The following is a 23973-nucleotide window of genomic DNA, read 5'->3' as shown; positions in this document are numbered from 1 at the left end:
TAAAGTCTTCAGGCAGGGCGGTTGGGTAAGAATGCCAACCATTCCATGTGTGTCACCACAGTTTACATTCTTCTACAAATAAATATCTGATTCTCATGAATAGTTTAGTTTCTTCAAGCAACTTTATACCATTTATACCAGTAACCTATGAAAGCTGGCTTTATCCCGACAATCATTGTTAACAATAAAATGTACAATTTTAGTAAGGAGCAGTGACAAAGGGTATTATATTGGCAAAATGATGGGGTAAAAAAATCAGTGTGTGATGACTCTAAACATATCAGATGTAACTGTGAAATCAGGTTTCAGTTGTAGGTGAGATTGAGGGGGCAAGCTGGCTGAATTCAGCCTTATTCTTCTCCTTACTGTAGACCCTGTCTTACATGGTCCATGGAGATTACATGGTCCATGGAGGTTCCATTATTCTCAGCATAGCCCTTTGGGGTCAAAAGAGACCCCCTATTTGCTTTTTGTACAGCAGAAACAGATGGATCCAACTCATAAAATAGTTATGGTTCATTTTCCTTGATAGGAAGTTAATTACAATGCTAGTTTTATAAACAGAGGACCTAGTGTTTATAATTTTACTTATATTAATTTTAAAATGTAATTAGCACAGTCAACCCATTGGAAGAATAAAATTGTATTCATTGCACACCCTTGGTATACCAATTATTGATGAATATCAAGTACAACTTTAATATGAATTTAACGTATGGGAGGCAAAATTTAATGGGGGATCCTGGAAGAGCTTAAGATTTGAGAAGCAGTTGTCTTCACTAAAATTTATGAGCTTTTAAATAAATTCAGGGATGTGATGCTGTTTAAAAATGTAAACTTAATAAAATATTCAATAGGCTCTGTTATCTAGAGAAGTTAGGCATGTTCTTAATATGCCATTCAAGAATAATAGGCTGTACTGCATTCTGATATTTATTTAGAAAACGTTATTCCACCACTCCAGGAACCTGCCCATGATGGCTTACAAAATAAAATCAAAACATTAAACAACATTAATAAAAATTCAGCATTAAAACTCAGCTCCAAATAAAAACATAGAGCATAAAAACAGACCAACAGGTTAAAGTAAGTCTCTGGACTAAAATGCTGTTAAAAGATCAACTCCTTAATTAGAAGCCTGGGTGAACAGAAACTTTTTGGCCTGGCCCCAGAAGAAAACAATGTAGTTGCCAAATGATCCTCAAGGGAATGGGTATTCCATAAATGAGGTGCAACTACTGGGAAAAGCCCTGTCTGTGTTGGCCACTTGTTTCACCTCTAAAGGCGAGGGCACCAAGAACAAGGCTTCCTTCTGGGGCTGGTCTTAACCAGCAGGCTGGACAGTATTGGAGGACATAGTCCTTCAAGTACCCCACGAATACCCTGGCTACAGCCATTTAGGGCTTTAAAGGCAAGAACAAGTACTTTGAATTGTGTCCTGAAACCAATGGACAACCAGTGCAGATTTTTCAGCACTGGGGTGCTATGATCCCTGTATCCCGCCCCGATAGTAGCCTGGCTCCTGCATTTTGGACGAGTTGAAGTTTCCAAATTGTTTTTAAAGGTAACCCCATATAAAGCACATTACATAATCTAACCTAATCTGGAGGTAATCAAAGAGCATTGATCACCGATATTGTTGACCTTTTATATACGATGAGCCTGCAGGGACTGCATACTAGATATGCTTGTACTTTCGTTAGTTTTGTGCATGCGTTGATATTTGGAAAATGGTATTGTATTGACCTGGATTCCTGTCGGGGGAAGGGGTTAATGCTGTTCTTTTGTGGAAACCCATAATAGAGGGAAGAAAAACTTTCCCTAAAAATATAACAGTAATATAAAATTTCCAGCTACATTGTTGTGGGGAATTTTTTTCTATAATTATATTGTTTCAGAGAATTACTGACGTCTACCCAGGGGTCATTTCGTAGAAAAAGAGGTGCAGGAGCTCATTAGCATAACTCATTAGCATAACTTATTTGCATATGCCACACCCCTGACATCACTGGAAGTGTGTCAGAAGGCAACACCCGCTGCTCAGGCTCCACTGGACTGTTTTGGATTGCTACCTATTAGAGGGGGGGAAGGAACGTGCAGATCTGTCTTTGCAGAGGAGGGAGAGCTTGTACCTGAATAAAACTGGGTCTTAAAGGTGCCACTGGACTGTTTTGGACCCAGGGGGAGCTCTGCAACTTACCGGGCTGCTTCTTGCTCTGACTGAGGGCTGCTGGGAGCAGGGGGTGGGGCTTGTTGCATGTGCCTGCCCCCTGGGCTCTTTACCTGCGGAACTCTGCTCCTGTGCACTCCTGCAGGAAATGACCCCTGCTTCCACCTAAAGTTTAGTCATGACTAAATCTCATAACTTTTTGTTTAAATGTGACCACATCCCTTGGCACCAGTGGCACAAATAACTTTAGCAGCACAGAAGCCTCAAACTAGTAATTGTTGGTAGTATTCATCTATGGATTTGATATTACAATGTATAGATCAAGCTAATATTTGGTTTTGGGTTTTTTTAGTTTTATATTCGCTTTGTAAGCTGCCCTGAGTTTCCTCATAGGGTAGTAAGTTAGGATAGAAGTTTTGAAATAAAAATTACTCTTTCCAGTGAAAATCTAGGAAGTGTAGAAACTTCAGATTTTCACACGGGACTAAATCACTGGTAGGGAAACTCATTTTCATGTTGGGTGTAGTGAACCCTGAGGCATTGAACTGTAGACAACTAATGTGTGTGCAGCTTTGTACGCTTCAGTGGTTACTGTGCTCTGTGGTTTTTCACGAGTATGCTAATGACATATTGTGGTTTTCAATACTGGCCAATTTTAAAGACTTTCAAAATGTAAATGTTTGCCTGTACAGTAACTTTTGTTCGTTTGTCTTGGAAACAGGGATTTTAGATAGTATGGCATCTGAAGCCCAAAATGTTAGAAAACAGAACCTATTGTACCTTGAGGGTCGTCCTGTTGATCTCCGTAGAAAAAGGAGCTCTCATTTCATTAATGAGAACATGAAGGAGGTAAGTTTATTCAGTTGGTTTTTTTTCTTTACTGCGTTTATACCCCCACCTTTCTTCCCAATGGGGACCCAGCTCAGCTTATGTCATTCTCCTCTCCTCCATTTTATCTCATAACAAACATATGTGGCATGTTAGGGTTTGACAGTGTGACTGGGTCACAGCAAGCTTACGTGGCAGAGCCGGGATTCAAACCTGGGTGTCCTAGATTTATTTATTTATTTATTAGTTTGATTTATATCCCGCCCTCCCAAAGCTCAGGGCGGCTCACATGAAGATATTGTACAGCATACTATAGTATTCAGTCTAGACTCTCATCTAGAATATATAGTTTGTAGTCTAATTCTAGCTTGTACATCAACGTGAATATCAGTTCTGCAAACACATCACACTAATGGTTGATCTCCTTTTTATCCCACCCTCTCTGTGAGAGGAGCTCATTACATCATAAGTGGTTCTCTCCTCATAACAAGCTAGGTTAGTTTGAGAGAGTATATGGCAGGTCCAAGGTTGCCCAGTGAGCCTTATGGCTGAAAGGAGATTTCATTCCACATCCCATCATGCATTCATTGTAATGCATTATTAAAGTCAGTGTGAGCTTTATGTGACCAGTACTTGCTTCTTACTTTATGTACAGCTTTTGCCAAACACACCAATTCTCCTAAAAAAAATGGCACATAATTATAGCTTCACACAAAGGCATTAAGCCAGAAGCCGAATATATTGTAACTTCCAAACTTTTATGAGTAGAAGAAGGTGCCAAGAGGATTGGTTGGGAACTGCTGCCCATAATTTTGAGACTTTTGGGCCTCAATATATAGAGCCAATGTATTGTAAAGAACATAACTGTCCAGTGTGTCTTGCCTCTAACTTAATCATGCAGGCAGTTATACGGATCACACTTCAGCTTGGTTTTCAGAATTTGTTACATCTGAGCAATGAGGGGGTCCCCTGCTTTGTCTGAGGGAATCCTAGAACTGCTGCTTTTGTCATTGGCACATGGGCCAGCCACCTTACTGTTAGATACAGTGATGACAGATTTTTGAAGAATACACTCGGGCTGGCTGTTAGTGTTGGCTAACATACAGAAAATAACAGCTAAATCTATCTGGAAATATTTCTGAAACATAAATTCTGCATGCTATATCCAGTTGACAGTAAGATATCTGGGACTGTTACTAGTCCCAAAGTTGTAAATAGGGATGGGCATGAACCACTTGACGAGCCAAGATTTGGGTCGAATTTGGGCCCGATCAGGGCTCGGGAGGTGACGTTCGGCATTGCATATGGTCTCCAAAGAAATCTGCAAGCTTTTGGGTGTGTTTCAGGGCTGTTTTGAAAACAAAACCCACCCAGAAACTCTAGCATGAAAACAGTAGACAGTGGTGGGGGTGGTGTTTTCCAGCCTTGGAAACAAATAGGGACCCTGCCTGTCAATAACGGAGTTTCCATTTGTCGCAAGGGGACTGAGATCTATGTAAGTGTAGGACAGGCACGTGTTCCCTTTGTTGGTGTTGTGGTTTTGGGCAGAGAGGATTTACTCCTGAAAGAGCTTTGCTGCTGGGCGTGGTGGAGGGATTGCTTAGCTAACTTACTCAATTGGGGCCAGGGGGCTTTGCTTTGTCCTCTGTGTTGTGATTAGTTTGTTTGTTTGCTGCAAAGTGTGGAGAAATTGGGATTGAATTCTTCTTTCACGTAGCATATTTGTTTAGTGGGATTTTCCTGCTGTCTCCTTCCTTGGTGGTTTCCCTTCCTTTTTCTTTTCACTTTATTTCACCCTCCCCCCACTTTGGGTTGCAGTAAGACAAGGAATTGATCTTTGGGTATTTTTTTCAGGCTGCTTGGGGGGGCTTCAACAATTCTCTGCCATTTCATCCCCCCCCTCCAAACACAGTGGGCTGCTTTTTGTTTTGGAGGGATCTGTGTTTGTCTTTACTGCCCACTGCTCTCCCTTTCAACCCCCCCCCCCGACCTGCTTCTCCTTGGGGTGTGATCTGTGTTTGTCAGTCTGCCTCCCTACACCCACCCAGCCTTGGGGGACTTGTTCCAGAGTTACTGGGGTGACTTCCCTTTATTCCCAGCTCTTCATCTGAACCCCTCTCTACTGACCTGCTTCTCCTCGGGGGGGGGGGGTGATCTGTGTTTGTCAGTGTGCCTCCCCACACCCACCCTGCCTTAGGGGACTTGTTCCAGTCCTGGGGAGTGTCTTGGGGTGATTTTAGTGCCCAGCACTCCACACCTAGTTTGAAACCTCCCCCCAGCTGACCTGCTTCTCCTCTGGGGGGCCATTAATCTGTGCCTGTCTGTCTGCTGTCCTTTTGGTGTGTCTGTTTCCCTCTCTGGCAGCTGACCCAACCAGGCTGCGATTGGGTTGGGTGCTTGCTTGGTCAGGTGTTCAGCATCATGAGAGGGGGTGGAAGGGGTTGTGCTCATGGCCAAGGGAAGGTGTCATCACCCTGTGCCAAGTGGTTGTGGGCAACAAGCACAGCCTCCCCCCCCCCCAGTGGAGGACATCCCCAGCACATTGTTGGGGGTCCTGGCACCCATTTCCCCTGCTCTTTCCACATCTATGGGGTCTCAACTGCCTCTCAAGAGTTTTTGGCGTGGCCACCTAAGCTGCAGCACAGAACTCTGTTTGGAAGGGGGGATAGTGATGGCAGTGACTTGGAGGGGGGGTGATACATCCTCCCCTTCCACATCCCAAGATTCCCAACTTCCTGCTGCTCCTGCTTCCATCGGTACACCCCCATTTAACACTCCCCTGCCCAGTGCCAGGAACCTGCTGTGCCTCCCACCTGGTCCAACTATAGGTGTGGGGGCATGGTTCCACTCCACTGCATGGAAATACTTCGCACCCTGGGGAGTGACCCATGTGTGGTGGAGTGCCAGGTATGCCGTGCCTGTGGAGGGGCTGGGACCCACAACATTTTCTCTGGAGGCACCTGCAAAGGGCACACCCAGTTTGTTGCTGCCAGAGGAAGGAGTGTGGGCCACTAGTGGGAGGCAGAAGAGGTCATTTATAGTCAGCAGAGAGAGGCAGGGGGAAGAGCAGGCCACTCAAAGAGGTGCTCCAAGTACTGTGGGTGGGACTACAAGGCAATCCACCCACCCACCCCCAAGAGGTCATGCTTCCCAGGAAGCCATCAGTGCTGGGGAAAAGGGCAAGGGGGAGGGCTCAGGAACAGTGTTCCCTCTAAGCTGAGTTAGTGTGAGCTAGCTCACAGTTTTTTAGCCTCTGGATCACACGTTTTTGTCTTAGCTCAGGAAGGATGGCTCCAGAACAAACTAATTTATGCAGTAGCCAAATCACTTGCTCACAACTTTAATGCCAGTAGCTCACAAAGTAGAATTGTTGCTCAGAAGATCACTCAGCTTAGAGGGAGTATTGCTCAGGAAACAATCACTCGCCTAATCAGCAAGATAATTGCCATGGATGGCCAACTGTTCTCCTTTGTGGAGGATGTGGCCTTTTGCCAGCTGATGTGCCATGTGGTTGCCTGGTACACCATCCCATCTAGAAGGACCATGAGCCGATCTGGGGAGGCAAGGCACTGGCTCTTTTGGCCCTTGAGGGAGAACATAAGAGAAGCCATGTTGGATCAGGCCAATGACCCACACAGTGGCCAAAACCCATATACCATCAGGAGGTCCACCAACGAGGCCAGAACTTCAGAAGCCCTCCCACTATTGCCCCTCAAGCACCAAGATCACTGCCCCAGATAGTGTTCCATCTATACCTTGTGGCTAATAGCCACTGATGGATCTCTGCTCCATTTGTTTATCCAGTCCCTTCTTGAAGAGGTCTATGCTTGTAGCCGCCACCACTTCCTGCACCAGGGAATTTCACGTGTTATGATTCTTTGGGTGAAGAAGTACTTCCTTTTATCTGTTCTAAGCTTACTGCTTGTTAATTTCAGTGAGTGCCCAGGAGTTCTTGTACTGAGAGAAAGGGAGAAAAGTACTAGTTTCTCTACCCTTCTCTATCCCATGCATAATTTTCTAAATCTCTATCATGTCACCCCTCAGTCATCATTTCTCCAAGCTAAAGAGCCCTAACCTCTTTAACCTTTCTTTGCAGGGAAGGTGTGCTACCCTCTTAATCATTTTAGTTGCCCTTTTCTGCACCTTTTCCAATGTTACAATTTTTTTTGAGGTGCGGTGACCAGAACTGTACACAGTATTCCAAATCAGGCTGCACCATAGATTTGTACAGGGGCATTATGATACTGGCTGATTTTTTTTCAGTCCCCTTTCTAATAATCTCCAGCATAGCATTTGGGGGTTTTTTTAAATTGCAGTCGCATACTGAGTCGACATCTTTAGTAAGTTATCTACCACGAGTCCCAAGATCTTTCTCCTGGTTAGTTACCGCTGTTCAGACCCCATCAACTTATATTTATAGTTAGGATTTTTGGCTCCAATGGGCATTACTTTGCACTTGCCCACGGTGAATCTCATTTGCTACATTTGACATGCACTCGCCCAGCCTTAACAAGTGCCTCTGGAGCTCCTCACAGTCCTCATCGTCCTGAACAGTTTAGTGTCATCTGCAGACTCAGCCACTTCACTGCTTACTCCCATCCCCAGATCACTAATGAATAAGTTAAAAAGCACCGGAGCCAGAGGATTCATTGGAGCCAGGACCGGCAGCAACCACTGGACAACTTGCTGCCAGTGGACTTGCATGACTCACCCAGGCTCAGCTGCTTGCAGTAGCCACCCCAGAAAAGCCAGTGAAGTGTATCGCTTAGCGTTTCAGTCTAGGATCTGGGACACCCAGATTTGAACCACCATTCTGCTATGAAAGCTGACTGGGTGACATGGGCCAGTTACACATTGTTAGTCTAACTTACCTCACAGGCTTGTTGTGATGATAAAAAGGAGAAGAGAATGATGTAAACTGCTTTCGGTCCCTATTGTGGAGGAAAGCAGAGTATAAGTGAAATATAGCAGAGGATGGGGGGCTGACTAAGCTAGGTTGTTCAGTGAGTGGGAAGAAGAGAAGGAAATAGGGAAAGGTGACAATATGGGGTTTGCCAGGAGGAAGGAAAGACAAAATAGTGGGGGAAGGGGATACAGGGGAAAATGAGGGGTAGAAGTCATTGTAGGTTCCTCACCACGCAACTGGGCTGCTGGCACTGCACAAATGGGCCATAGATTTCCCAGGCAGAGGCTGCTAAGGGAGGGAGAAGGGAGAGCTGAAGATGGGGGAGGGGGCATGAATAAAGGTAGGTTAGCCGGCAGGTGGGAAGGAGAGAAGGAAGCAGGAAAAGGAGCAATGCTATGGGAGCTTTCAGAGAAGGGAAAGAAGAAACTGGGGAAGGGCAAGTGAGATGCCCTCCCACCCCCACAAGTCCTTGCAGGTCTGCCTGTTTAACTGATATTACATTGACATCAGTCATCTAATAACTAAACTTCATAGTAAGATATAGTTGAGATTTTTATGGAAGAACAATATTTCCTTCCCCCTACATGTCTTAAGAATCTATGCCAACATTGCCATCTTTTGTTATTTATTTTATGATGAATGATAAAGTAGGAGATTTGGTTCATGGATTTACCTGCCATGCAAGAACCCAGAAGATGTGTTGGGATATGAATTTAACATTTAAATTCTCAGACATTTAACTAGATTATATATTACTATATAAAAAGCAGAAAACGAATGGAGCATACTGCATTGTCTTAAATATGATGAATATCAAGAGAAGCGAACCACATTACCTTTTCTGAGCAACCAGCATACAGTTGTCTGAGGAATAGCAATGTCTTGTTCTGTGAGAACCGGGTAATGTGTCCCTTTTTATAGTCAAGAAGAACGTACTACATGATATGCTACAATGACAAAGTTTTTCTCATACAGCTGATGTCACAATCCCAGCTCTTGCCAAGGATGTCACAATATCCTGGCCTTCAACTAAGTGTCAGGGCAGCCATTGGTGGTTTGGTTCGTCAAAACAATAAAAAATAATTTTTTCCCTCAGTACCAATTGTACAGCACTGTGTACTGTAAACCAAGGAACTTGTGGCAGCTTTTTCAATTCAGTCTCTTTAACGTATGCTTTTATTTCTAGGGTAAGAAACCTGCAAAACATTTGGCTTCTTGCACAAGCAGGTAAGAACGGCTTTTGTTAATTCTGGAAAAAATCATTTTACTGTATACCTCCACTGTTCAAATATAGAAAGGGGTGGGGCAAGTCATCCTCCTGAGCTATAATTGTGGAGCGGGGTGGGATTTAGACCTGTTTCTTACAACTAAGTTTAATGGGATCTTGGTCTGGATCTTGATCTCTGATGCAGAATTACATTGAGCAAAGATGGCAGTTGCTCAGTGGTTTAGAGCAGACTTGCACATTTTATGACTCAACACAGCCCACCAGCCCTGTATAGTGGCGTATTGTCATTCCCCATACTGTCTGTTGCGTACCCAGGGGCAGAAAAAGAGGAGGTTTGTTCGACTTCCTGTGGACTGCCAATGTGTTCAGTATAGTAGATTGCAAAGCATGCGGGACTGTTTAAGTGAAGGTGGTGATCAGGCTACTGAAATCACCACTGTCATTAGTAATCAGTTCCTGCCTTCCCTTTATTATAAATGTTCTGGAAGCAATTGGGAGATTCATGAGTAGCTCAGACAACATCAAATAGGCCCAAATTCTGGCTGTCCTACCAGTATAATTGATGTTTAATATAATTAATAAATTCACTTAAACATCCTAGAAGCATGAAAATATGCTGTTTTGGAAAGTAGACATTTATTTCATTATTTTCACCACTTATAGTCTGCCTTCCTCAAACGACGCAAGGCAGATCACACAGACAGCAATAAAACTAAATAAAAAAAAATTACAGCCAGTAAGCAATAATATTGATTTTTTTAGTTTAAAATATTTTATTATTTCAAGCAATCTTAGGGAAAAATGCCAGAAACGATAAAATTGCATATGCATGCAGTATACATGATATTTTGCCCTGCTTGTAACTTCACTGTCTTGTTGTTGTAGAACAACAGTTGGACAAACTGTGACCAGCCCCCATCCTCTCTTCAGAGTAGTATACTGCAAAAGAAAAGTTCTGTATTATTCTCCAAAGCCTTGTTTCAGAAAGAAACAGCTCCCTAAAGTCAGGGGCCGTGACATGGCAAATAAGGAAAATGAACTGGCATGTGCAGGTAATCTGCCAGCAAAACTGCCTGCTGATGGTCGTACGTTCTTACTGAACTCCAGTGATTCTGGGCGCTCTCAAGCAGAAAGTCCTTCATCAAAATATAGTGGATTTTTTTCAGAGGTATGTTAAACTTTATTATGCAATGCTTGTTTTTTTCTTAAAAATAAAAATAAAATCCTGACGCTACAAAATAGAATAGTGTATTTGAGGCTAGCATGCCTTCAAATGATACAAGAGCTAGTATAGTCTAGTGCAGGCCATTTGATTTCACATTTAATCAAGGTGTGTGTTGTGCACAGGAAAACCAGTGAGACTCTGTATTTCATAAAAGTTCTTTTGTATTGCCTTATGAGTTTAGGTGGGTGGCAACCCAGGAGAGGGCCTTTTCAGTCGTGGCACCAAAACTCTGGAACTTTCTCCCCAGGGAGATTCTTCTGTCCCCTTCTGTTGCCATCTTCCATGAGCAAGCAAAGGGTTTTTTTTAATTGTTCGGCATTCTTTTTCATTCCCTCAGCGATCCCGCCTTCTTGACCAATGTTTCAATTGTTTTTATGTCTTTGTATGTATTTTCGCTCTTCTTTTTTAAATTGTTTTAATGTGTTTGGGAGGGTGGTTGATTTTAATTATTTTAAAAGATGGTTTTTGATGGCCATTGTGAGGGCAGAAAGGCGGGATATACATTTTGTAAAATAAAATTGTAAAACAAATTCACCTAAATTCCTGAATAAAAATTACTAGAGACTTCAGACCCAAAATGCACAGCCTTCTTCCAAGTTTCTACAACAGGAGAGGAGCATTAGCACGGTGTCACTATGCTCTGTTTAAGCTAACCATTGCTGTTCTCTCATGTTCAAAATGCAGTGGTGTGCCATGGCTGCTGTGCTGTTCTCTCATGGTCTAACACAGTGGAGTGGTATGGTTGCTGCCCTTGTAGAAAGGAGCAAGTGAGATGAGCAGAGTTTGTGCCATCACTTCTTGAAGTATTATTTGCAAGGGTTACGTTGGGACTGAGTGCCAGGTTTAGCATTAGGATACATGGTATAGAAATTACTACTAAATTGCATAATTACTATTTTTTCAGCATATGACCCAGAACAGGGTTTATTCATTGGTCGTAATGAGACTGAACAGGATTGGGAGAAAATGTAGGAATATCATAATGAAATAGTTCATCACTGTTTTCCATGTACCTAGGTTTCTGAAGATCATGACACTATGGCACAAGTCCTCTTCAGCAGAAATCTCCGACTGAATGTAGCTCTAACCTTTTGGAGAAGAAGAAGTATAAGTGAGCTCGTAGCCTATCTAGTAAGGTAAATATGGAAAAGATTGAGGGCATGATCCAGCCAACTGTAATGGCACCACCCAGATGAGATGAGAAGTATTATATGAACTCCATAGAGTTCTGTTTTTGGTTTTAAATCCTTTCTGAGTGGCAAAGTGACATCTAGGTAGAAATCTGGTAGTGTTGCACATAATAACTCTTTCCTATAATGGCCTCTATTGCTGCCAATTGGTAGGGGGAAGCAAGGCTTTATTGAGCCCGTAGGAATTCTCAGTGGGTACTGTGCCTGCATTGGCCTATACCACACCTTAATAGTAGTTTGTGTGTATGTCTTTAATAAACTGCTATACTTTGCCTGAGAAATATTTGTTCTACCTCTTGAAGTACAGATGTTACTGAGCAGTATCTAACTATCTTTTTTAAAACTGATGTTTCCAGGATACAAGATCTAGGTGTAGTGGTAGACTGTCTTCCTGTGCTTACCAGCAGGTATGTAAAAATCTAGGGGAGAGTTTGAATGGCGTTCACGGTTTAGAAATTGCAAGTTCTTGCATACTAACACTTTCTTGTTTCAGTTTACAGGAAGAAAAACCATATATTTCTGTTGGCTGCTGTGTAGATCTTCTGCCATTAGTAAAGTTACTGCTTAAAAGTAAATTTGAAGAGTAAGTTGAAAAACCATTAACCTTGCTTATGAACAGTTGGATGCTAACAACATTCGATATCTTCTGCAATTTATTGATCCTCCATACATTCATAGAATTACATATCTAGATGGAGCCCAGAGAAAATCTAGTCTTTCTTGTGTTTATGAACTGTAACACAGATGCAACAACATCTTTTCAACTACTCACTTTCTGCTGTCTCCCACACAAGGTATAATTTAGTGAGACTAAATGGTGTTTAATGCAGATTCCATTTTTTAAAAAATTCACACAGAAAAACAAAAGCCTAGGCTTGCTATCGAGTGATCTGGAAGAAATTTTTTTCCTGCCAACAAATGTGATGATCAGCTCTGGAGTGTAAACCCTTCAACTTTACCTCCAAACAGAATGGGTCCCTGACCATTTCCACACTGATTATTTACCCTGGGTTCTGTGCTGTTTGGGAGGGGTTTTTTTCCTGCCTCACCACAGCAGCATGGTGCTTCTGTGTGTCTCCAGAGTTTTCTCTGGCTTTTCTCCAGTCTTTTTCTCAAGCCTGCTTTGTTGCAAAGTTTTGGGCAATATCACAGCAAAGCCATTTTCCAGTGGCAGCCATTTTCCACCTGCCAACAGGGGTCTTGTTTTTTTTTGTTTTGAGCTGGAAACTGGATGTTGTTACAGCATCATAATGTTACATCAATCTATGTATGTGGTTCTCTAAATTCCCAGCTTTCATTTTTTAAAAAAATGTCTCTAGCCCTTTAGTTGCAGATATGTAAGGGAAAAGACATATCTCTGCAATTAAAGCAGTTAGAGAATTGTTTACATTTTAAAAATGAAAGCTGGGAATTCAGAGAACCTGATACACAGATGGATATAACAGTACAATATTCAATAGATTACTGTTTTTTTAAAATAGAAAAGCCCTAGTGGCCAGGTGGAGTGGATAACCACTACTAGGGGACTAGGGACAGGGAAACTGCAGAAAAACATGCATTGTAGAAGCCCTGTTGCCAATGTGATATATTAGGAGCAGCAACTGGAAAGTGGCACAAACCTGTCCTTGTGTGGAGAATACCCATGACATGATAGCAAGTATAGTTGTAGTTTGTAACAGCTTCCAGTCAACTTCCTTCTTTTCCTGTATGGGAACATTCAGTTTGCTGTTACATTGTACAGGTTTCCTTTCAGTTGTGGAGTCTCTTGCAATATTTGTAGCACAGGGCTACACTTTGATGGCCAAAGAGCACATGATTTATTTTTTCCTTATGAGAAACTTATAATAGATTTCTGTAAAATTAACATTCCTGCCTAAGTGTAAATAATTTAAAACAAGCAGGGACTTCCCTCCCTCCACTTAGCTTGTTCATCCCTCCACATTTGGTCTGGTCCCCCCCCCCCACAGGACATGAAAGAAACTCATGGTGGAGACAATCTTGCACACCTTCCCTCACTATAGTTTTTTGCCTCTTCTGCCTGCTGTTCTGCCCACCCCCTCCCCACTACTCTGGCATCCCAGCTGTCTGCCTCCACAACCTCTGCCTCTGCTACTTCCTTATCTCTCTGCCTGCCCCGCTGTGGGGAGCAGCAGAGGCAGCAGCTCTCACTCTCCTTTCCGGGTCACAGACAACACTGCCTTGTCCAGTTCTCTTGGTTGACCAAAGGAATTGTATTGTGTATGATAATGCAGACAGCACTTGCTTGTTCTGGGGTGATCCCCCCCCCTTCATTTTTAAACTTTTCACATTTTCCTGCAAAACTTGGTGGTCCCTCAAGTTAGCTAAAAAATGTTGCTTCTGTGTACATGGCCTTATTCCAGGAATTTAAGTATTTGCAGATGGGGCCATGCTGATGATTAGATATCTTAAGCAGGGGACTCACAAGGACTTGTGGAAGGCATCTCATTTTCCCTTCCCCCACTATTCCTTTTTCCATCACTTGAAAGCCTCCATAGCCTCTTCCTTCTCCCACTTCCTTCCCTCCTTCCCACCCAATAGTCAACCTACCTTTATCTGCCTGCCTGTCTTCAGCTTTCACTTCTTCCCATACCCTGGCAGCCTCTACTCAGGAAGGTTATGCCCAGTGTTGTGCAGTGCCAGCCACCAGGATTTCTCACCAAGATTTCCCCTATATCCCCCTGTCCACATGATTCTTTTTTCCCTCCTCTTCACAACCCCTATAGCCTCACTTCCCCTGCTTCTTTCTCTCCTTCCCACCCCCCAATCAGTCTGCCTTGTATCTGCTCTCCGTCTTCAGCTGTATAAATTTAGTTCATTTATACCCTACCTCTGTCCACAATAGGAACCCAAGGCAGTTTACATCAATCTCCTCTCTTCCATTCTGTCTTCATACCAATCCTGTGAGGTAGGTTACGCTGAGTGTGTGATGACCCAAGGTCACCCAGTGAGCTTCTGTGGGAGTGGTCATTCAAACCAGAGTCTTCCAGATCCTAGTCTGAAACTCTAACCACTCTACACTGACTGTCATGGGTGGCTGCTATTGAACAGTAGTAAGCAAGTCAGTTCTGGATGAGTCAAGTCATATGATAGCAAATTGCTAGTAGTTGCTTCCAGGCCTCATCCGGATGAATCCTCCCTTAAAGCTCAAATTAGCCCTGAAAAGAGCTCTGCACCTCCCATTGGCTTTAATAACAGAAACCATGGTTTGAATGCTGGGAATACTGTTTTGGTCGCCTAGCAACCTCACTCAGAGGGCATTTGTTTCTTAAAGATACAGGAACTATTTACATTATTTTAGAGGGTTTTAACTTCCCAATCAGATTTTTCTACAAACCTGGACATATTTTTCAGGATTGTACACAGGTCTGTCTTTTCTGTTTATGGCTCTAATCCCTGGTTGTAAGTATCCACAGTTTTGACCATGTCGAGAATGTTGACTATTAGATACATTAATATGTATTGTGATATACATGCACTTTACCATGGGAGACCATAAAAGTTGACTGATGTAAGATGTTCTGAATTAACATTGCAATTCCAAATATCTAACATCAGTTAACTTTTATAATCTCCCATGGTAAAGTGTGTATATTTCATAGTACATACTTTCGTCTGTTTAGAATTAGGCAAGGAAAGGATATCAGGACATGTTAATTCTTGTAAAATATACATGAATTCTTGATCACCACTTCAAAACATTAACTCTTGGACTTCCGGTTTTGGTGATCTAATGGCGGACACATCTTTCGGGAGCTCCTGAGGATGCGATCCGTGAGCCAGCAAATGAGAGGGGGTGCGATTGTACACGCGCCCCCGGGGCCCTTGCAAAGAGCTCCTAGCCATGGGGCGCTGAGGATCGCCTCTCCCCCGGCACGGTGCCGGTGGATTGAGGCATTCTGATGCCCCGACGGTCTTGCTGCTGTGTTCCAGTACTGGACTCAGAGACGCACACCGGGACAAGCGAGTGGAGGCCGAGCGTTTTACACGTTTGATGGTGAGATCTACATGATCTACATTGAGAGTGAGTTTGGTTGAAACGAGAACCAGATAAAAGGCTGAAAGTCCCCCCTAAAGTAAGCGGGGGGGCGGGACCCCCCCATGGAAATAAAAATGGACTTAAAGCATGCCTTTTAAAGGGGGGCAGAACTGAAAGTAAAATGGGACTATAGTAAGGAACTTACAAGACAATTACAGGTAATTTGCAGACTTTAGAGACTTTTGGCAAACTTTGTTAAAGGTAAACAGCTTCAAAGATGTCGCTGAAGAAGACGGAGAAAGATAAGCAAATGAAACCTAAGCTTCCTTCAGGAAGTGCTAGCCCAGTGAGTGCGGTCACAGGGCCAGAAACAACCATAGACTTCTCTAAGATGCTAACCGAAGCATTGTGACCCCTGCTGGAGCAAATGACGACACTTAATCAAAACTTTGCTGCACAGCAAAAGCAACTAGATGAGACTTTAAAAAAAACAGAGCAAACAGCTGAGAATCTTAAAAAAGTGGAGGCCAACACCAAAAAGCTCAAAAAGCAAGTGCAGGAGATGGAAAAGAAGAGAAACTCTGATGAAGCCCAGCTTTTACAGGGAGTTCCAGAGACTAAAGGGGAGAATCTTAAACAGATTTTGAGTGATGCTTTAGGACCAGTTGCAGATTTTAAAGCGGATTTTCTTCAAGGCGAAATGGATGTGATCTATAGGTCATGTTCAGAATACATAAAGAAAAATAATCTTCCCAGCAAGGTGGTGGTAAGATTACTTTATTGTAATCATTATATGACCAGCACCTCTTGTGTTTTTAGTGGTTTATCTTTACTTTCTCCCGTATTTATAGTTTCCCTTTCCCTGTTTTCTTGTAGTTTTTAGAAAATAATTTAAAAAACAAATATTAACTCTTGATCACCACTTCAAAGCATCTAATTTTAGTAAGAATTACATGTGGTTTAGTTCTTTGGGGGGCTTCTGGATTCCCAAACTCAACCCATGAAGCTGCCCTGATATTTAGTCAGACCATTGGTCTATCAGGGTCAGCATTGTCTACTCTTGACTAGCAGTAGCTGTCCAGGGTCATATATTGGTTTTTCACATCACTTATTTGATTTTTGTTACTGAAGAAGTGAGATCTTGAACCTGGGCCTTTCTGCATGCAAACTAGATGCTCTACTACTGACCCACAGCCCCTCCTCCATTGAGAGTATCTTCTATAAATAACTTGTAAAATGTAGTAATCTTATTATAAATAAGAGAGCCAGCATTGTGTAGTGGTTAGAGCAGGCCTTAATTTTTTTTGGAGCTGTGAATTAAGGAGCCCAGACATCCATACCAAATACAGTTTTTCTCTATTATATTAACAAGTTTAATGCTGCCTGTAAGTTATAAATGTATTTGACCAACTGGCCTGGAGAAAAATATCCTGTCCCTTTAACAGAGGATTGTTTATTTATTTATTTATTTATTTATTTATTTATACCCTGCCCTCCCCACACGTGAGCTCAGGGCGGCTTACACAGGCACAAAAGTGCGATAAAAATACAAGAAGTTAAAACAATTAAGGCACAAGCGCAGTAAAAGTCAACAGTTAAAACAGTTTAGGCAAAAATGCACATCTCACAGGATACATAATGACTACAATACTTCCTATTGCATATCCCAATGGGGTCAAAAAAGGGGGGGGTGCCATGGGCCACGATATTTCAGCTGGCCAGTCAGCCCGACGAGGCGGAACTGCTCTGCAGTCGCACGGTGGTGGTAGTGGCAGCGGCGGCTCCTGCTCAAAAGCCTGGCGGAAGAGCTCCGTCTTGCAGGCCCTGCAGAACTGTACCAGGTCCCGCAGGGCCCTGATCTCCTCCGGGAGCTCATTCCACCAGGTAGGAGCCGCCACCAAAAAGGACCTAGCCCTTGTGGCTGCAAGCCTGGCCTCCTTGGGGCCCGGGGTCACTAGGCGGTGTTGTGACCCCGACCGAAGTGCTCTTTTGATTAATGGGATGTTATTTATCAGGTGATATTGTTTACCTCCATGCCACAAAATGTTCAGTAGTCTATTTCCACACATTAATCCTCTAGACATTTTTCTCCACGCCAGTTGGTAACTGTAAATTCAGCAGGTCAGGCCCTACTTTAAGAAAAAAGAACATCTGTTGGTTGTGAAGAGCACAGGGCCTTTAGTGTATTTAGTCCAAGGCTCTGGAATGCCTGACTTAATAATGTGCGGAGTTGCTTCTTCCTCTTTTTTCTGATAGGATGCAACATGTTTTGTGCATGCAAGGGTGTTTTCCCTGAAGAGGCAAAGCCTAGGAAAAACTTTTTTAAAACCCTTCATTTTCCTTCCCTATAGGAACTAAGCCCACATACCTGTCACTGGAATAAATGCACATTCTTCCCATTTTTCCTCACCTTCATCTTCTATCCCCTCTCTTTATCATCTTCCTTCTCTCAAATTTTAGCGTATAAGCTCCATGAGGCAGGGATTTGCCTTCTTGTGCTCTGGAAAGCATCATACACATTGACTGTTCTGTAACAGAAAACCTGCCATTTGATTCAACTGACTAAAAAACAAACTGGGCCTAAACTAATGGGTTTCAGTAGAATAGTTTGTGTGAACAAAAACAGGAACCCCATGGCACCTAAAAGACATGTTTTGCAGCTTAAGCTTTTGCATGTTCAAGCCTTTTTGGTTTACGCTGATGTTGTAAAGCAGGCCAATTGCTACCACTAGACTGCTATGGAATGGAAAGAAGAAAGATACCCAAGTATTATTCTCTTTTCAACTCATGGCGCTGGGGGGAATAGATAGCAAACAGGAGCCCGCACTTCAATGATCCAGTAAATCTGGATGATAATCTTGTGTATACGCCAAGTTTGAATATAAAAACTATTCGCAAAACTGCTCACAATTGTTTGTACTATGAATGAGTTCAATACTATGAATGTGCTTTGAATTATTCCAGTAGTCCTTTAGCTTTGCCTGCCTCACCAAATACAGCAACTTACCTGCCTTCAATTTTCTCCTCCTGCGGTAGCAGAGAGCAAAAGTTCCTAACAAAGGCAAAGAAGAGTCAGCAGTGATTGAGCTGTGTTTGCAGTGAACCTCTTATCCTACCAACAAAGACTGACTTTGGTGTAGTGGTTAGGAGCGCGGACTGTAATCTGGGAGAACCGGGTTTGATTCCCCACTCCTCCACATGCAGCTGCTGGTGTGACCTTGGGTCAGTCATAAGTTATTTCAGAGCTGTTCTCTCAAGGGCAGTTCTCAAGAGAGCTCTCTGAGCCCCACCTTCTTCACAGGGTGTCTGCTGTGGGGAGGGGAAGGGGAAAGGATTGTAAGCCATTCAGAGTCTTCTTCGGGTAGTGTAGGGCGGGGGTATAAATCCAATCTTTTCTTCTTCTCTGGGCTAGAAGTTACACAGGGCATTCCTTTAATGGCTGACTTCCCCTTTCCTTCCTCCTTTTTTACAACTCTGTAACAGAGTTCACAGGCTGAGGGCCACCAGAGCTTTATGAGCAACCTTCAGGTCACAGTGGCACCTGGAATTCTTGGGGCCTGGGTTAGATTGTCAGACTAGGATCTAGGACACCCAGGTTCGAATCCCCATTCTGCTATGGAAAGCCTGCTGGGTGACTAGGGATCAGTAACAGGGCCTAACCCACCTCTCCAAATTGTGAGGATAAAATTGAGAAGAGAAGAATGGGGTAAGCAGCTTTGAGTCCCCATTGGAAAGAAAGATTGGGAATAAATGAATTAAATAAGCAGAAAAAGCCCAGTTGCCTTAGGAGTAGTGGGTATTTTGTTATAACACTAAAATCTTCTATTCCAGATATGTGGTAGTTGGTTTAAATTGGCTGCAGGCTGTGATTAAAAGATGGTGGTCAGAACTTTCTGCCCATACAGAAAAGATAGAGGATGGGTAAGTCGCACATCTTAAGCTTATTATTACAATGTGTAGCATTTAATGTAATACTTGTATTTTAAGTTACATTGACTCCTAAGCAGGGAGTTGGAATTATACTTGCAGAGTGTGAATATGTAGTTTTCATAAACTTGTTATTGCTTGGAAGAATAAACAAAGTCAAAATTAGACGTTCATGCTGCAAACATTTATTTGATTTTTGGTTCAGTTATTCTACAGGGTGTGCTTTTTAGTATACCAGAATTTGTGTGTGTGGGGGGAGTGTTTTAGTCCTACCCTTGAACCTGATTCAGAAGCTTCAGCGGGTAGAAAATGCTGACTGGGATGTCTGTGTGGGCGCACATTCAGCCAGTCTTGTGCCAACTGTTGATACCAGTTGATTACCAAGTCAGATTCAAAGTTATGGTACTAACCTTTAAGGCTTTATGCGGCCACGGACCAGCATACCTGTGGGACCATTTCTCCCTATATATGCCCCGAAGAGCCTTGCACTCTTCTGGCCAACACTGCCTTATAGTCCCCAGCCCAAAAGATGTTTGTCTTGCTTGGGCCAGGGCCTTTTCAGCCCTGGTGAAACATACTCCCAACTAAGATCAGGGCTGTGCAGGATCTGTTGTGATACGGCAGGGCCTGTAAATCAGAGCTGTTCTGCCAGGCCTTTGGTTAAGGCAGCAGACATCAAGGAACATCAGCCTCAATGACTCCATGGCAATGTTACATTTATTGGTGCCAGGAGTGGCTGAGCTGTTCCATCAGAGTAATCCACTGCCTTCCCTGGCATAAACTCAGTGTATGCTAGGATATTACCAACTGCCGAGCTGCCTGTCAGGTAATTTTAATTAGGTATTTAAGTGTTAAATTGTTGGAATTAATGTTTTTAATGATTCAGTGTTTTTATGGATCTGTTCAATTGCTGATATGTTGTGAGCCTCTCTGAGCCTGCTTGTGGAGTAGGGCAGGATATAAATCTCCATTATACCCTATGGTCCCCATTGGTCCCTGTAGGGTATAATGGAGAATTGATTTGGGGCTCTGGGGGAGCTGTTTTTTGAGGTGGATGCTGGTGTTCTCCTCAAAAAACCCAGCAGGTTTTAAAAAGATAGGACCAGGGGGTCCAATTCTATGGGCCGCCAAAGAAGGTGCCCCCATCCTCCATTACTTTCAGGGGGAGGGAGTTCTGAGCTCACTCGTCTTTAAATGCCTTCTCATAGCTGCGCCTGAATAAAAGCCAAATAATATGGCTAGCTGAAAAGAAACTCTTAATTTCTTTTTGACTATAGTACATGCTGAGCTGACATGTATCATTCCATATCTATTTCTTTTTCTACTAGAAATATTCAGATTTTAAAACAACAATTATGTGGATTGTGGGGACAAGAAAATCATCTTACTTTGGTTCCAGGATATACGGGTAACATAGCAAAGGTAACCTATTTTCAATGATATTTATTAACCAAAATAATTAACAGGTTATACAAATTTGATAGCAAGCTGCTTGTTTAAAATATATTTGTTTAAAATATATTAAAAAAAACAAAATAATTTGTTTAAAATATATTCAGTGAATTAGTCAGTTGGAAACTCAAATTGACTATTTAGATATCAGGCTCAGTGGTTAAGACGCTGAACTGCAGGCCGGAAAGGCGGTAGTTCAGCAGTTCGAGACCTGAGTGCTACATGACGGAGTGAGCTCCCGTCTCTGGTCCCAGCTCCTGCCAACCTAGCAGTTCGAAAGCAATAAATTGCAAGTAGATAAATAGGTACCACTTTGGTGGGAAGGTAACAGTGTTCTGTACACCTTGGCGTCTAGTCATGCCGGCCACATGACCATGGAAACATCTTCGGACAGCGCTGGCTCTTCGGCTTGGAAACGGAGATGAGCACCGCACCCTAGAGTCGGATTCGACTGGCTTTTGAGCAAGGGAAACCTTTACCTTTAGTGTTAATATGTCACCCTATTTTTTTTATCTGGACATGGCGCAGGAGACATTGTGTTAGCTTATCTTTTTATCACCTTATCAGACTTGCCTATTGTCACCTTTCATGGTGACTCATTGGGACAGTCGAAATACATCTAGCTTGTGCCTTTGTGCATCAGTTCTCTTCTCCTTTAGCTCAGTTTTTTTTGTCCCTTGGTTCTTTGCCTGATCATCATTCTGTTTTGTACGTTCCTTCCTGTGTCTTTTCCATGATGTTGGCCCAGGATTTAGTGCTACCCCTACCCATCTTGTTTTCTTTGTGTGCTTGGGCTTCGTTTTGGAAACAACATGTTCCGGAGGAAAGGAAATTTTTTAAATAGAATGAATTTGTTTTCTGGATTATTAGAGAAGAGCCAAGAGTAACTTTAACTTTAAAACAATCCTGGAAAATAGGTCAGTTATATTGTCTCCATAAGAATGGGGACTGAGCCAGAGAGAGGCTTTTCTAAGATCTTCTGGTGAGCTCATGACAAAGCAGCATTTATTGAGTTGTATTGAGGGCTTCCTGAGTCCTAACCTGTTTTAGCGAGTATGCTGCGCCAACACATGGAGAGTCAGGCATGGGGAAGAGGGGAGAATCTGTCCTGGTCGACACACACAGCTGGGTGTGTCTGCTGTCTTATCTGCTCTCTGATGCTTTTGGGATTGGTGGGAATGCAGACAACAAAAGAAGCATGTTCCTGAGTTTCTCTGATAGCTCTGACCCATGGCCTTCGTGCTGTTCTAGCATGAGCAATATAGGAGGGCATATGGAGGAGACAGGGAGATTTCCCAGCATGTGTGCAATTCTGTCTCCTTCCTGCAAAAGCATCTGTTGCTGGAAGAATGAGTAGGATGCTTGCGGAAAAATTGTGCTTAATGTTCTATAGTAACTCAACAGCCCACTCTAAAGAGCCTTGTACATCAGAAGAGGCAGTGCACCAGCCAGTGTGCAACACTTAACTCCATGAGAATGCTTAGGTGTGATTTTTATCCCTAGGTACCTATGTTAGGACAGGGACAGGATCTGCCATCCATGTGGATTTTTAGAAGAAAATGTTACTTGAGCAAGATCAGACATTCCTGTACAGTACAGTCCACTAAATCATTCTAGAAATATCAGTGTGGATGAATAATCCTGAAAATGTGCTTCATGTCTGGGGGCAAGCACCACTAGGCAAAAGTCTTTAGAGGTGTAAAGGATCAGGAGTAGCCTACCTACGCTTTTACTGTGTGCCATGATTTCCTTTGAATTAATGTAATTGACTTTCCTCTTCTACTTTTTAGGATGTGGATGCTTATTTATTACAGCTGCACTGACATTCTTGGAGAACATAGTACGTGTATGCGTGCGTATGTAATTGTGTTGGCTAAAAAAGCCCTTCCGATAGCTCTCAACAGTGTACTACTTTGAAAATGACACTTCTTTTTAAGAAGAACTGTTTTGACAGAAGAGGACTAGACCTTCAGTACTGTTTGCTATAACCACTAAAAATCCATCTGCTTCACATTGAAGTGGAAAAATTTCTAATAGGAGCAACTTTTACTTCAGTGAGGTGAAAGTGCACTATGAAAACTGTACATAACGCCTTTGCTGCATTGGGGGATCTGTTCAGTTAATTGATGAAGTCATGAAAAGCTACTGTTTCTTCTACATCATTGTATAAAATATCAAAGCTTAATCATGAAGATGGGATTACAGAACCAGTCACTAGGAACCACAAGAGACCAGTCACTATAAATACTTTTAAACTGTTTTTTGCATATGAACTGTAAAATGTTTTGTATATATGTGTATATATATTGAAAAATATGTTAAACTTAAAAACATTGATCTGCTGTATTAAAACTCTGAAATGTCTGCTATGTTAATCAAGGCATTAAAGACTATTTTTGTTGCACTCCTGAGAAAACTATATATAGCAAGAGGCTGAAAGCTCTTTATTAAAAGTCATCAGGGTAGTGTTTATACACTGTGTACAAATCATTTTGAAACAGTTTGTGTTCCTAAATATTTAAGTGAATAATTTCCACTACAAGCATACTAAAAATTTAGGCAGAGGAAAAAACTTGTCAATATCAACAAAGGGGAATCTGTTTACTCAGCATTTTTAATACATACATTTTCTAACTCTCTGTTCTGTAACTCTTCAAGCTACATGCATTTTCAGTGTTGCTACTATGCTCATTTCTAAAGTTATGTTCAAATAATTTTACATGGGTCCATCACCCTACCAGGAACCTCATCTGCTGTACTCCAGATACTTTTATCTCCTGCTCCAGAAATGTTTACAGCCAAGAGAAGCCTGTGCTTTTCAGAGTCAACACAGCATATGCTACCTCCTGGACAAATGTTGCTGGGGATCTTGCAGGGGTACTCACCCTATGGCTGTTTTTCTCAACAATTACTCTCAAGTGGAAGAACAATGCAGTACTTAAACACAAATGTTTATAGCTGTATTTTGTCCTACTAACTTTTGATTCTGCTGTGGTTTACCCTGTTTTATGTAACTAGTAAATGTGCTTATCCAAATAAAATTCTATGAA

At 42.5% G+C, this 23973-nt stretch overlaps 1 protein-coding gene across 1 annotated transcript in view; it reads left to right on the top strand.

Annotated features, from left to right (window-relative positions):
• Positions 1–23973, top strand: part of KATNBL1 (katanin p80 subunit B-like 1) — a 35381-nt gene extending 11408 nt beyond the window's left edge. Inside the window, exons 2-10 of the mRNA XM_015417935.1 lie at positions 2892–3019; positions 9091–9131; positions 10018–10300; positions 11375–11493; positions 11904–11954; positions 12041–12130; positions 19376–19465; positions 20800–20893; positions 22714–23973. Coding sequence (XP_015273421.1) covers positions 2906–3019; positions 9091–9131; positions 10018–10300; positions 11375–11493; positions 11904–11954; positions 12041–12130; positions 19376–19465; positions 20800–20893; positions 22714–22746 — 915 coding nt within the window. The 5' untranslated portion in view covers positions 2892–2905 and the 3' untranslated portion in view covers positions 22747–23973. The remainder of the gene's footprint in view (positions 1–2891; positions 3020–9090; positions 9132–10017; positions 10301–11374; positions 11494–11903; positions 11955–12040; positions 12131–19375; positions 19466–20799; positions 20894–22713) is intronic.

This window comes from Gekko japonicus, unplaced genomic scaffold (assembly GCF_001447785.1).
Source record: "Gekko japonicus isolate JY-2015 unplaced genomic scaffold, Gekko_japonicus_V1.1 scaffold848, whole genome shotgun sequence".
NCBI lineage: Eukaryota > Metazoa > Chordata > Lepidosauria > Squamata > Gekkonidae > Gekko > Gekko japonicus.
This window is presented reverse-complemented; position numbering and strand designations above follow the sequence as displayed.